Source organism: Toxoplasma gondii (assembly GCF_000006565.2).
Source record: "Toxoplasma gondii ME49 unplaced genomic scaffold asmbl.1847, whole genome shotgun sequence".
NCBI classification, from domain to species: domain Eukaryota; phylum Apicomplexa; class Conoidasida; order Eucoccidiorida; family Sarcocystidae; genus Toxoplasma; species Toxoplasma gondii.
In genome coordinates this window covers 1-13,041 of record NW_017383892.1, presented here as the reverse complement: position 1 = coordinate 13,041, position 13,041 = coordinate 1, and the positions used below count along the sequence as shown (strand labels likewise).

Here is a 13,041-nt window from a genome sequence, read left to right as displayed (position 1 = left end):
GAGAGGCTAGAAGTCCAGTTCGAGTCTGGCACGATGCGTGGACGTGTTGCGTGTGGCGGCGGCGGACGTTTCGGGGGGTTGTCCATGAAGGTCTGGGTTCCGTGGAGGCGCAGGGGAGACGTGTGTCGCTGTGTGTCAGTTTGTCGGTCTATCGCGGCGTGGGTTCACGTGCACAGATAATGGAGGTAGGGGCGGAATAGATAAGGTGTTGGTTTGTGTTTCGACGGGGCCGCGACACAGCGCCATGGCTACGGGTGAAGGGTACCGCGCGATGACATGTTTCGAGGTGGGGGCAGCGCGACGGCGTGTTGTCCGTGAGAGGAATGATAGTCCGTGGCCTGAGAGAGGGGTCCGAGTCCGTTCGTTCGCTTGTGGTCAGGCTGCTGCTTGGGGCGGCCCAGATGTTTCGAGACGTCGAGACGGTGTGAGAGACAAGGGGTCCATGCGCGAACGCGTGAGACGGACTTCACTGACTATTATTTTCGGGTGTCTCTGTGGTACGGTGGGGCGTGTCCAGGCGCCAGAGGTATGTGGGGACGAAGGGGCGTGCGGTCGAGTTCCCGCGAATGACAGTAGCACACCGTGTAGAGACTAGCGATGATGGAGACACATTGAGGAGGTGTTTTCGGCTGACTTTCGGGGTCGTGGGTGTGGAGAGGAGGAACGATTAGTAGGCGTTGAAGGCGCCTGAGGTCCGCTGCAAGTCTGGCACGGGTGTCGACGTGTTGGGTGTGGCGGCGCCACATGGTCCGGCCGTTGTATGGTATGCGATTCGTCGAGTGCATGCGCGGATGGGTGACAGGTTGTTGGTTGTGTGTCGTTATGCAGTCTGTCTGGGAGATGGTTGGGCGTTTTGTTGAGGCGCGGGAAGTAAGAGAGCAAGTGAACGCGGGGGCGTGTGGTGTGTCTCGTGGCAACTGCGGCACCACGTAGAGACTACTGCTGATGGGGTCACCGCGATGAGGTGTAGTTAGCTGGCAGCGGCGGCACTCTGCGTGGGACATGTCCATGCTAGATTGTCGGCACGGGGGCTCCCTAGAAGCCCGCCGGCACTCAGGCACGCACTGTCGACTCCTTGCGCGTGGCGCCGCCACAGATGTGGAGAGGTAACAGTCTGGGGTACCATTTGAGATAATCTCGCTGCGTCGCCTGCTGCAGTCTGTCTCATTGTCTGGTAGATTCTTGCTGTCGCGAAGGGTGTACGGGAAGGGAGTATAAAGGAGAGCGATGTAGCATCTTTTATCTTTGGAGGCGAATACGACCCCGTAGAGAAAGGACAACTTGTTCCCGCACCTCGATGACGTGTTGTCGGTATCCTTCAGAGCGTGAGTGTCCGGCGTGGGATGCTTGGGCCAATCCAGTTGCGGAAGCGAACGATCCGAGTTCACTCGTTTCGGAATACGCCGCTTGTAGCGTGTGGTGGCTCCACACAGTCCTGCCTTTTTCCCGTATGAGTTTCGTCGCGTACCTGCGCGGATGGGTGAGCGGTTATTGATTGTGTGTCGTTGTGCAGTCTGTCTGCGAGATTGTTGGGCGTATTCTTCAGGCGTCGGAGGTAAGAGAAGAAACGGACGCGCGGGCCTGTTCCCTTTTTCGAGACACTTCCCGGGCCACGTAGAGACTACTGCTGATGGGATCACCGCGATGAGGTGTTGATAGCTGGCCGCGGAGGCACTGTGCGACGAACATGTCATTGTTACAGCTGCGGCACAGGTGCTCCCCGAGGTGCCGCATCACTCTGGCACGAATTGTCGACGTGTTGGGTGTGGCGGCGCCACATGGTCCGGCCGGTGTATGATATGCGATTCGTCGAGTGCATGCGCGGATGGGTGAGAGGTTACTGGTTGTGTGTCGTTATGCAGTCTGTCTGGGAGATGGTCGGGCGAATTGCCCAGGCGCCGGAGATGTTAGAAGAAAAGGTTCCGGGAGCGTGTGGTGTGTCTCGTGGCAACTGCGGCACCACGTAGAGACTGCTGCTGATGGGGTCACCGCGATGAGGTGTAGTTAGCTGGCGGCGGAGGCACTGTGCGGGCGGGACGACCATGATTCATTTGCGGCACAGGTGCTCCCCGAGGTGCCGACATCATTCGGACACGAATTGTCGACGTGTTGCGTTTGGTGGCGCCACAGCTGTCAGGAGGTTGTAACAGTCTGGGGTACGTTGTAAGATATTATCGCTGTATAGCCTGCCGCAGGCTGTGTCAATGTCCAGTGCTTTCACGCCGTGGCAACGGCTGTACAGGAAGGGAATACAAGGGTGAACGATGTAGCATCTTTTATTTTTGGAGGCGAATACGACCCCGTGGAGAAAGGACAACTTGTTCCCGCACCTCGATGACGTGTTGTCGGTATCCTTCAGAGAGTGAGTGTCCGGCGTGGGATGCGTGGGCCAATCCAGTTGCGGAAGCGAACGATCCGAGTTCACTCGTTTCGGAATACGCCGCTTGTGGCGTGTGGCGGCCCCACACGGTCCTGCCTTTTTCCCGTATGAGTTTCGTCGCGTACCTGCGCGGATGGGTGAGCGGTTATTGATTGTGTGTCGTTGTGCAGTCTGTCTGCGACATTGATGGGTGTATTCTTCAGGCAGCGGAGGTAAGAGAAAAAACGGACGCGCGGGCGTGTTCTGCATTTCGAGACAGCTGCCGCACCACGTAGAGACTACTGCTGATAGGATCACTGCGATGAGGTGTTGATAGCTGGCAGTGGAGGCACTGTGCCGGCGGCATGTCCACGTTGCGTGTGTGGCGCGGGCACTAGCTAGCCAGAGGTCCGACATCACTCTGGCACGAACTGCCGACGTGTTGCGTTCGGCGGCTCTACAGGTTGCAGGGTGGGATGAGGTCGTGGGGGGTGGTGGCTGGAGGGCCGGGTGAGAAGTGCTTCGCTGTGTGTGATTGGCAGGTGGTTATCCGATGTGGCTGCTCGTTGACAGGAAGCGACAGTGAGCGAGAATGAGAGTGCCGATTTCGTATTTCGACTCGGACGTCAGGCCATGCAGAGACTACACGTGATGGAGGTTACGTGTTGAGGGTTTGTCGGCTCGCGTCGGAAGCGCTGTGTGGGCGGTGTAGCGATGTCTAGGTTCCGCCGCAGGTGACAGCCAGAGGTCCGACGTCGCTGTGGCACGAATTGTCGACGTGTTGGGTGTGGCGGCGCCACATGGCCCGGCCGGTGTATGGTATGCGACTCGTCGCGTAAATGAGCGGATGGGTGAGAGGTTACCGGTTGTGTGTCGTTATGCAGTCTGTCTGGGAGATGGTCGGGCGAATTGCCCAGGCGCGGGAGGTAAGAGAGGAAAAGGATGTGCGGGCTTGTGGTGTGTCTCGAGGCAACTGCGGCACGACGTAGAGACTACTGCTGATGGGGTCACCGCGATGGGGTGTAGCTAGCTGGCGGCGGAGGCACTGTGCGGGCGGGACGACCATGTTTCATTTGCGGCACAGGTGCTCCCCGAGGTGCCGCATCACTCGGGCACGAATTGTCGACGTGTTGCGTTTGGTGGCGCCGCAGCTGTCAGGAGGTTGTAACAGTCTGGGGTACGTTGTAAGATATTATCGCTGTATAGCCTGCCGCAGGCTGTGTCAATGTCCAGTGCTTTCACGCCGTGGCAACGGCTGTACAGGAAGGGAGTATAAGGAAGAGGGATGTAGCATCTTTTATTTTTGGAGGCGAATACGACCCCGTGGAGAAAGGACAACTTGTTCCCGCACCTCGATGACGTGTTGTCGGTATCCTTCAGAGAGTGAGTGTCCGGCGTGGGATGCGTGGGCCAATCCAGTTGCGGAAGCGAACGATCCGAGTTCACTCGTTTCGGAATACGCCGCTTGTGGCGTGTGGCGGCCCCAAACGGTCCTGCCTTTTTCCCGTATGAGTCTCGTCGCGTACCTGCGCGGATGGGTGAGCGGTTATTGGTTGTGTGTCGTTGTGCAGTCTGTCTGCGAGATTGCTGGGCGTTCTGTTCAGAATCTGGAGGTAAGAGGAGAAACGGACTCGTGGGCGTGTTCTGTGTCTCGAGGCAACTGCCGCACCACGTAGCGCCGAGGCGACTGCTGATGGAGTGACCGCGAGGAGGTGTTGTTAGGTGGCAGCGGAGGCACTGTGCCGGGGGCATGTCCATGTTTAGTTTGCGGCGCGGCCACCCCCCCAGAGGTCCTTCGGCACTTTGGCACGAACTGCCGACGTGTTGCGTTTGGCGACACCACAGGTTGCGGGGTGGGATGAGGGCGTGGGGGGTGGTGGATAGAGGGCCGGGTGAGAGTACTTCGCTGTGTGTGATTGGCAGGTGGTTTTCCGATGTGGCTGCTCGTTGACAGGAAGCGATAGTGAGCGAGAATGAGAGAGCGGGTTTCGTATTTCGACTCGGACGTCAGGCCATGCAGAGACTACACGTGATGGAGGTTACGTGTTGAGGGTTTGTCGGCTCGCGTCGGAAGCGCTGTGTGGGCGGTGTAGCGATGTCTAGGTTCCGCCGCAGGTGACAGCCAGAGGTCCGACGTCGCTGTGGCACGATTTGTCGACGTGTTGGGTGTGCGGGCGCCACATGGTCCGGCCGGTGTATGATATGCGATTCGTCGAGTGCACGCGCGGATGGGTGAGAGGTTACTGGTTGTGTGTCGTTATGCAGTCTGTCTGGGAGATGGTCGGGCGTATTGCCCAGGCGCCGGAGATGTTAGAAGAAGAGGTTCCGGGAGCGTGTGGTGTGTCTCGTGGCAACTGCGGCACCACGTAGAGACTACTGCTGATGGGGTCACCGCGATGAGGTGTAGCTAGCTGGCGGCGGAGGCACTGTGCGGGCGGGACGACCATGGTTCATTTGCGGCACAGGTGCTCCCCGAGGTGCCGCATCACTCGGGCACGAATTGTCGACGTGTTGCGTTTGGTGGCGCCACAGCTGTCAGGAGGTTGTAACAGTCTGGGGTACGTTGTAAGATATTATCGCTGTATAGCCTGCCGCAGGCTGTGTCAATGTCCAGTGCTTTCACGCCGTGGCAACGGCTGCACAGGAAGGGAATACAAGGGTGAACGATGTAGCATCTTTTATCTTCGGAGGCGAATACGACCCCGTGGAGAAAGGACAACTTGTTCCCGCACCTCGATGACGTGTTGTCGGTATCCTTCAGAGAGTGAGTGTCCGGCGTGGGATGCGTGGGCCAATCCAGTTGCGGAAGCGAACGATCCGAGTTCACTCGTTTCGGAATACGCCGCTTGTGGCGTGTGGCGGCCCCACACGGTCCTGCCTTTTTCCCGTATGAGTCTCGTCGCGTACCTGCGCGGATGGGTGAGCGGTTATTGATTGTGTGTCGTTGTGCAGTCTGTCTGCGACATTGTTGGGTGTATTCTTCAGGCGTCGGAGGTAGGGGACGAAAACGGACGCGCGGTCGTGTTCTGCATTTCGAGATTCCTCCCGGGCCACGTAGAGACTACTGCTGATGGGGTCACCGCGATGAGGTGTTGATAGCTGGCCGCGGAGGCACTGTGCGACGAGCATGTCATTGTTACAGCTGCGGCACAGGTGCTCCCCGAGGTGCCGCATCACTCTGGCACGAATTGTCGACGTGTTGCGTTTGGCGACACCACAGGTTGCGGGGTGGGATGAGGGCGTGGGGGGTGGTGGATGGAGGGCCGGGTGAGAAGTGCTTCGCTGTGTGTGATTGGCAGGTGGTTATCCGATGTGGCTGCTCGTTGACAGGAAGCGACAGTGAGCGAGAATGAGAGTGCCGATTTCGTATTTCGACTCGGACGTCAGGCCATGCAGAGACTACACGTGATGGAGGTTACGTGTTGAGGGTTTGTCGGCTCGCGTCGGAAGCGCTGTGTGGGCGGTGTAGCGATGCCTAGGCTCCGCCGCAGGTGACAGCCAGAGGTCCGACGTCGCTGTGGCACGATTTGTCGACGTGTTGGGTGTGGCGGCGCCACATGGTCCGGCCGGTGTATGATATGCGATTCGTCGAGTGCATGCGCGGATGGGTGAGAGGTTACTGGTTGTGTGTCGTTATGCAGTCTGTCTGGGAGATGGTCGGGCGAATTGCCCAGGCGCCGGAGATGTTAGAAGAAAAGGTTGCGGGAGCGTGTGGTGTGTCTCGCGGCAACTGCGGCACCACGTAGAGACTACTGCTGATGGGGTCACCCCGATGAGGTGTAGTTAGGCTGGCGGCGAGGCACTGTGCGGGCGGGACGACCATGTTTCATTTGCGGCACAGGTGCTCCCCGAGGTCCGACATCACTCGGACACGAATTGTCGACGTGTTGCGTTTGGTGGCGCCGCAGCTGTCAGGAGGTTGTAACAGTCTGGGGTACGTTGTAAGATATTATCGCTGTATAGCCTGCCGCAGGCTGTGTCAATGTCCAGTGCTTTCACGCCGTGGCAACGGCTGTACAGGAAGGGAGTATAAGGAAGAGGGATGTAGCATCTTTTATTTTTGGAGGCGAATACGACCCCGTGGAGAAAGGACAACTTGTTCCCGCACCTCGATGCCGTGTTGTCGGTATCCTTCAGAGAGTGAGTGTCCGGCGTGGGATGCGTGGGCCAATCCAGTTGCGGAAGCGAACGATCCGAGTTCACTCGTTTCGGAATACGCCGCTTGTGGCGTGTGGCGGCCCCAAACGGTCCTGCCTTTTTCCCGTATGAGTCTCGTCGCGTACCTGCGCGGATGGGTGAGCGGTTATTGGTTGTGTGTCGTTGTGCAGTCTGTCTGCGAGATTGCTGGGCGTTCTGTTCAGAATCTGGAGGTAAGAGGAGAAACGGACTCGTGGGCGTGTTCTATGTCTCGAGGCAACTGCCGCACCACGTAGCGCCGAGGCGACTGCTGATGGAGTGACCGCGAGGAGGTGTTGTTAGGTGGCAGCGGAGGCACTGTGCCGGGGGCATGTCCATGTTTAGTTTGCGGCGCGGCCACCCCCCCAGAGGTCCTTCGGCACTTTGGCACGAACTGCCGACGTGTTGCGTTTGGCGACACCACAGGTTGCGGGGTGGGATGAGGGCGTGGGGGGTGGTGGATAGAGGGCCGGGTGAGAGTACTTCGCTGTGTGTGATTGGCAGGTGGTTTTCCGATGTGGCTGCTCGTTGACAGGAAGCGATAGTGAGCGAGAATGAGAGAGCGGGTTTCGTATTTCGACTCGGACGTCAGGCCATGCAGAGACTACACGTGATGGAGGTTACGTGTTGAGGGTTTGTCGGCTCGCATCGGAAGCGCTGTGTGGGCGGTGTAGCGATGCCTAGGCTTCCGCCGCAGGTGACAGCCAGAGGTCCGACGTCGCTGTGGCACGATTTGTCGACGTGTTGGGTGTGCGGGCGCCACATGGTCCGGCCGGTGTATGATATGCGATTCGTCGAGTGCACGCGCGGATGGGTGAGAGGTTACTGGTTGTGTGTCGTTATGCAGTCTGTCTGGGAGATGGTCGGGCGTATTGCCCAGGCGCCGGAGATGTTAGAAGAAGAGGTTCCGGGAGCGTGTGGTGTGTCTCGTGGCAACTGCGGCACCACGTAGAGACTACTGCTGATGGGGTCACCGCGATGAGGTGTAGCTAGCTGGCGGCGGAGGCACTGTGCGGGCGGGACGACCATGGTTCATTTGCGGCACAGGTGCTCCCCGAGGTGCCGCATCACTCGGGCACGAATTGTCGACGTGTTGCGTTTGGTGGCGCCACAGCTGTCAGGAGGTTGTAACAGTCTGGGGTACGTTGTAAGATATTATCGCTGTATAGCCTGCCGCAGGCTGTGTCAATGTCCAGTGCTTTCACGCCGTGGCAACGGCTGCACAGGAAGGGAATACAAGGGTGAACGATGTAGCATCTTTTATCTTCGGAGGCGAATACGACCCCGTGGAGAAAGGACAACTTGTTCCCGCACCTCGATGACGTGTTGTCGGTATCCTTCAGAGAGTGAGTGTCCGGCGTGGGATGCGTGGGCCAATCCAGTTGCGGAAGCGAACGATCCGAGTTCACTCGTTTCGGAATACGCCGCTTGTGGCGTGTGGCGGCCCCACACGGTCCTGCCTTTTTCCCGTATGAGTCTCGTCGCGTACCTGCGCGGATGGGTGAGCGGTTATTGATTGTGTGTCGTTGTGCAGTCTGTCTGCGACATTGTTGGGTGTATTCTTCAGGCGTCGGAGGTAGGGGACGAAAACGGACGCGCGGTCGTGTTCTGCATTTCGAGATTCCTCCCGGGCCACGTAGAGACTACTGCTGATGGGGTCACCGCGATGAGGTGTTGATAGCTGGCCGCGGAGGCACTGTGCGACGAGCATGTCATTGTTACAGCTGCGGCACAGGTGCTCCCCGAGGTGCCGCATCACTCTGGCACGAATTGTCGACGTGTTGCGTTTGGCGACACCACAGGTTGCGGGGTGGGATGAGGGCGTGGGGGGTGGTGGATGGAGGGCCGGGTGAGAAGTGCTTCGCTGTGTGTGATTGGCAGGTGGTTATCCGATGTGGCTGCTCGTTGACAGGAAGCGACAGTGAGCGAGAATGAGAGTGCCGATTTCGTATTTCGACTCGGACGTCAGGCCATGCAGAGACTACACGTGATGGAGGTTACGTGTTGAGGGTTTGTCGGCTCGCGTCGGAAGCGCTGTGTGGGCGGTGTAGCGATGCCTAGGCTCCGCCGCAGGTGACAGCCAGAGGTCCGACGTCGCTGTGGCACGATTTGTCGACGTGTTGGGTGTGGCGGCGCCACATGGTCCGGCCGGTGTATGATATGCGATTCGTCGAGTGCATGCGCGGATGGGTGAGAGGTTACTGGTTGTGTGTCGTTATGCAGTCTGTCTGGGAGATGGTCGGGCGAATTGCCCAGGCGCCGGAGGTAAGAGAGGAAAAGGACGCGGGGACGTGTGGTGTGTGTCGAGGCAACTGCGGCACCACGTAGAGACTACTGCTGATGGGGTCACCGCGATGAGGTGTAGCTAGCTGGCGGCGGAGGCACTGTGCGGGCGGGACAACCATGTTTCATTTGCGGCACAGGTGCTCCCCGAGGTCCGACATCACCCTGGCACGAATTGTCGACGTGTTGCGTTTGGTGGCGCCACAGCTGTCAGGAGGTTGTAACAGTCTGGGGAACGTTGTAAGATATTATCGCTGTATAGCGTGCCGCAGGCTGTGTCAATGTCCAGTGCTTTCACGCCGTGGCAACGGCTGTACAGGAAGGGAATATAAGGGAGAGAGATGTAGCATCTTTTATCTTTGGAGGCGAATACGACCCCGTGGAGAAAGGACAACTTGTTCCCGCACCTCGATGACGTGTTGTCGGTATCCTTCAGAGAGTGAGTGTCCGGCGTGGGATGCGTGGTCCAATCCAGTTGCGGAAGCGAACGATCCGAGTTCACTCGTTTCGGAATACGGCGCTTGTGGCGTGTGGCGACCCCACATGGTCCTGCCTTTTTCCCGTATGAGTCTCGTCGCGTACCTGCGCGGATGGGTGAGCGGTTATTGATTGCGTGTCGTTGTGCAGTCTGTCTGCGAAATTGCTCGGCGTATTCTTCAGGCGGCGGAGGTAAGAGAAGAAACGGACGCGCGGGCCTGTTCCCTTTTTCGAGACACCTTTCGGGCCACGTAGAGACTACTACTGATGGTGGCACCGCGATGAGGTGTTGATAGCTGGCAGTGGAGGCACTGTGCCGGCGGCATGTCCATGTTCCGTTTGCGGCGCGGCCACCTCCCAGAGGTCCGACATCACTCTGGCACGAACTGCCGACGTGTTGCGTTTGGCGACACCACAGGATTCGGGGTGGGATTAGGGCGGGGCGGTGGTGGCTGGAGGGCCGGGTGAGAAGTGCTTCGCTGTGTGATTGGCAGGTGGTTTTCCGGCGTGGCTGCTCGTTGACAGGAAGCGACAGTGAGCGAGAATGAGAGTGCCGATTTCGTATTTCGACTCGGACGTCAGGCCATGCAGAGACTACACGTGATGGAGGCTACGTGTTGAGGGTTTGTCGGCTCGCGTCGGAAGCGCTGTGTGGGCGGTGTAGCGATGTCTAGGTTCCGCCGCAGGTGACAGCCAGAGGTCCGACGTCGCTGTGGCACGAACTGTCGACGTGGTGGGTGTGGCGGCGCCACATGGTCCGGCGTTGTATGGTATGCGACTCGTCGCGTAAATGAGCGGATGGGTGAGAGGTTGCTGGTTGTGTGTCGTTATGCAGTCTGTCTGGGAGATGCTCGGGCGTATTGCCCAGGCGCGGGAGGTAAGAGAGGAAAAGGACGCGGGACGTGTGGTGTGTCTCGCGGCAACTGCGGCACCACGTAGAGACAGCTGCTGATGGGGTCACCGCGATGAGGTGTAGCTAGCTGGCGGCGGAGGCACTGTGCGGGCGGGACGACCATGTTTCATTTGCGGCACAGGTGCTCCCCGAGGTCCGACATCACTCGGGCACGAATTGTCGACGTGTTGCGTTTGGTGGCGCCGCAGCTGTCAGGAGGTTGTAACAGTCTGGGGTACGTTGTAAGATATTATCGCTATATAGCCTGCCGCAGGCTGTGTCAATGTCCAGTGCTTTCACGCCGTGGCAACGGCTGTACAGGAAGGGAATACAAGGGTGAACGATGTAGCATCTCTCATCTTCGGAGGCGAATACGACCCCGTGGAGAAAGGACAACTTGTACCCTCTCTTCGATGACGTGTTGTCGGTATCCTTCAGAGAGTGAGTGTCCGGCGTGGGATGCGTGGTCCAATTCAGTTGCGGAAGCGAACGATCCGAGTTCACTCGTTTCGGAATACGCCGCTTGTGGCGTGTGGCGGCCCCAAACGGTCCTGCCTTTTTCCCGTATGAGTTTCGTCGCGTACCTGCGCGGATGGGTGAGAGGTTATTGGTTGTGTATCGTTGTGCAGTCTGTCTGCAACATTGTTGGGCGTATTCTTCAGGCGGCGGCGGTAGGGGAAACAACGGACACGCGGGGATGTTCTGCATTTCGAGACATCTCCCGGGCCACGTTGAGACTACTACTGATGGGGTCACCGCGATGAGGTGTTGATAGCTGGCAGTGGAGGCACTGTGCCGGCGGCATGTCCATGTTCCGTTTGCGGCGCGGCCGCCTGCGACAGGTCCGACATCACTCTGGCACGAACTGCCGACGTGTTGCGTTTGGCGGCTCTACAGGTTGCGGGCTGGGATGAGGGGGTGGGGGGATGTGGATAGAGGGCCGGGTGAGAAGTGCTTCGCTGTGTGGGATTGGCAGGTGGTTTTCCGGCGTGGCTGCGCGTTGACAGGAAGTGAAAGTGAGCGAGAATGAGAGTGCCGATTTCGTATTTCGACTCGGACGTCAGGCCATGCAGAGACTACACGTGATGGAGGTTACGTGTTGAGGGTTTGTCGGCTCGCGTCGGAAGCGCTGTGTGGGCGGTGTAGCGATGTCTATTTTCCGCCGCAGGTGACAGCCAGAGGTCCGACGTCGCTGTGGCACGAATTGTCGACGTGTTGGGTGTGGCGGCGCCTCATGGGTCGGCTGGTACGTGAAAGAAGAGTCGTCGCGTACCTGCGCAGATGGGTGAGAGGTTATTGGTTGTGTGTCGTTGTGCAGTCTTTCTCCGAGATTGTTGAGCGTTTTTTTTCAGGGCAAGACGGTAGGAGCAGAAAAGGTTGCTGGGCCCTCTTCTGTGTCTTGAGGCAACTGCCGCAGCACGTAGAGATCAGTGCCGATGGGGTCACCGCGATGAGGCGTTGTTAGCTGGCGGCGGAGGCACTCTGCGTGCGGCATGTCCATGTTACATTTGCGGCACAGATGACCGCTATAGGTCTGACATCACTCGGGCACCATTTGTCGACGTGCTGGGTGTGGCGGCGCCTCATGCGTCGGCTCGTACGTGAAAGGAGAGTCGTCGCGTACCTGCGCGGATGGGTGAGAGGTTATTGGTTGTGTGTCGTTGTGCAGTCTGTCTCCGAGACTGTTGAGCGTTTTTTTTCAGGGCAAGACGGTAGGAGCAGAAAAGGTTGCTGGGCCCTCTTCTGTGTCTTGAGGCAACTGCCGCAGCACGTAGAGATCAGTGCTGATGGGGTCACCGCGATGAGGCGTAGATAGCTGGCGGCGGCGGCACTCTGCGTGCGGCATGTCCATGTTACATTTGCGGCACAGGTGACCGCCAGAGGTCCGACATCACTCGGGCACGATCTGTCGACGTGTCGGGTGTGGCGGCGCCACATGGTCCGGCCGTTGTATGGTATGCGACTCGTCGAGTGCATGCGCGTATGGATGAGAGGTTACCGGTTGTGAGTCGTTATGCAGTCTGCCTAGGAGATGCTCCGGCCTTTTGTTCAGGCGGCGGAGGTAAGCGAACAAGCGGACGCGCGGGCGTGTTCTGCATTTCGAGACAACTGCCGCACCACGTAGAGACTACTGCTGATGGGGTCACCGCGATGAGGTGTAGTTGGCCGGCGGCGGAGGCACTGTGCGGGCGGGACGACCATGGTTCATTTGCGGCACAGGTTCTCCCCGAGGTACGACATCACTCTGGCACGAATTGTCGACGTGTTGGGTGTGGCGGCGCCACATGGCCGGGCGGTTGTATGGTATGCGACTCGTCGAGTCCATGCGCCTATGGATAGGAGGTTACCGGTTGTGAGTCGTTATGCAGTCTGTCTAGGAGATGCTCGGGCGTTATGTTCAGGCGCGGGACGTAAGAGAGGAAAAGGACCCGGGGGCGTGTGGTGTGTCTCGTGGCAACTGCGGCACCACGTAGAGACTACTGCTGATGGGGTCACCGCGATGAGGTGTAGTTAGCTGGCGGCGGAGGCACTGTGCGGGCGGGACGACCATGTTTCATTTGCGGCACAGGTGCTCCCCGAGGTCCGACATCACTCGGGCACGAATTGTCGACGTGTTGCGTTTGGTGGCGCCACAGCTGTCAGGAGGTTGTAACAGTCTGGGGTACGTTGTAAGATATTATCGCTGTATAGCCTGCCGCAGGCTGTGTCAATGTCCAGTGCATTCACGCCGTGGCAACGGCTGTACAGGAAGGGAATACAAGGGTGAACGATGTAGCGTCTTTTATTTTTGGAGGAGAGATACGACCCCGTGGGAGAAAAGGACAACATGTTCCCGCACCCCCTCGGTGACGTG

General features: G+C 58.7%; 1 protein-coding gene across 1 annotated transcript; it reads left to right on the top strand.

Annotated features, from left to right (window-relative positions):
• Positions 1 to 401: 401 nt before the first annotated feature.
• On the top strand, positions 402 to 12,860 carry TGME49_328900 (hypothetical protein; the record flags this gene model as incomplete). The annotated part of the gene is made up of 34 exons (XM_018783113.1): positions 402 to 422; positions 829 to 870; positions 1,514 to 1,555; positions 1,863 to 1,935; positions 2,360 to 2,517; positions 2,584 to 2,592; positions 2,823 to 2,869; positions 3,244 to 3,285; positions 3,511 to 3,536; positions 3,740 to 3,897; positions 3,964 to 3,972; positions 4,625 to 4,697; positions 5,121 to 5,278; positions 5,345 to 5,353; positions 6,001 to 6,073; positions 6,497 to 6,654; positions 6,721 to 6,729; positions 7,383 to 7,455; positions 7,879 to 8,036; positions 8,103 to 8,111; positions 8,759 to 8,800; positions 9,446 to 9,487; positions 10,131 to 10,172; positions 10,817 to 10,858; positions 11,085 to 11,105; positions 11,164 to 11,203; positions 11,356 to 11,433; positions 11,540 to 11,548; positions 11,605 to 11,784; positions 11,891 to 11,899; positions 12,058 to 12,142; positions 12,241 to 12,249; positions 12,408 to 12,491; positions 12,824 to 12,860. The coding sequence occupies 34 exons, from the start codon at positions 402 to 404 to the stop codon at positions 12,858 to 12,860; spliced, it is 2,067 nt and encodes a 688-aa protein (XP_018634671.1).
• Positions 12,861 to 13,041: the final 181 nt, after the last annotated feature.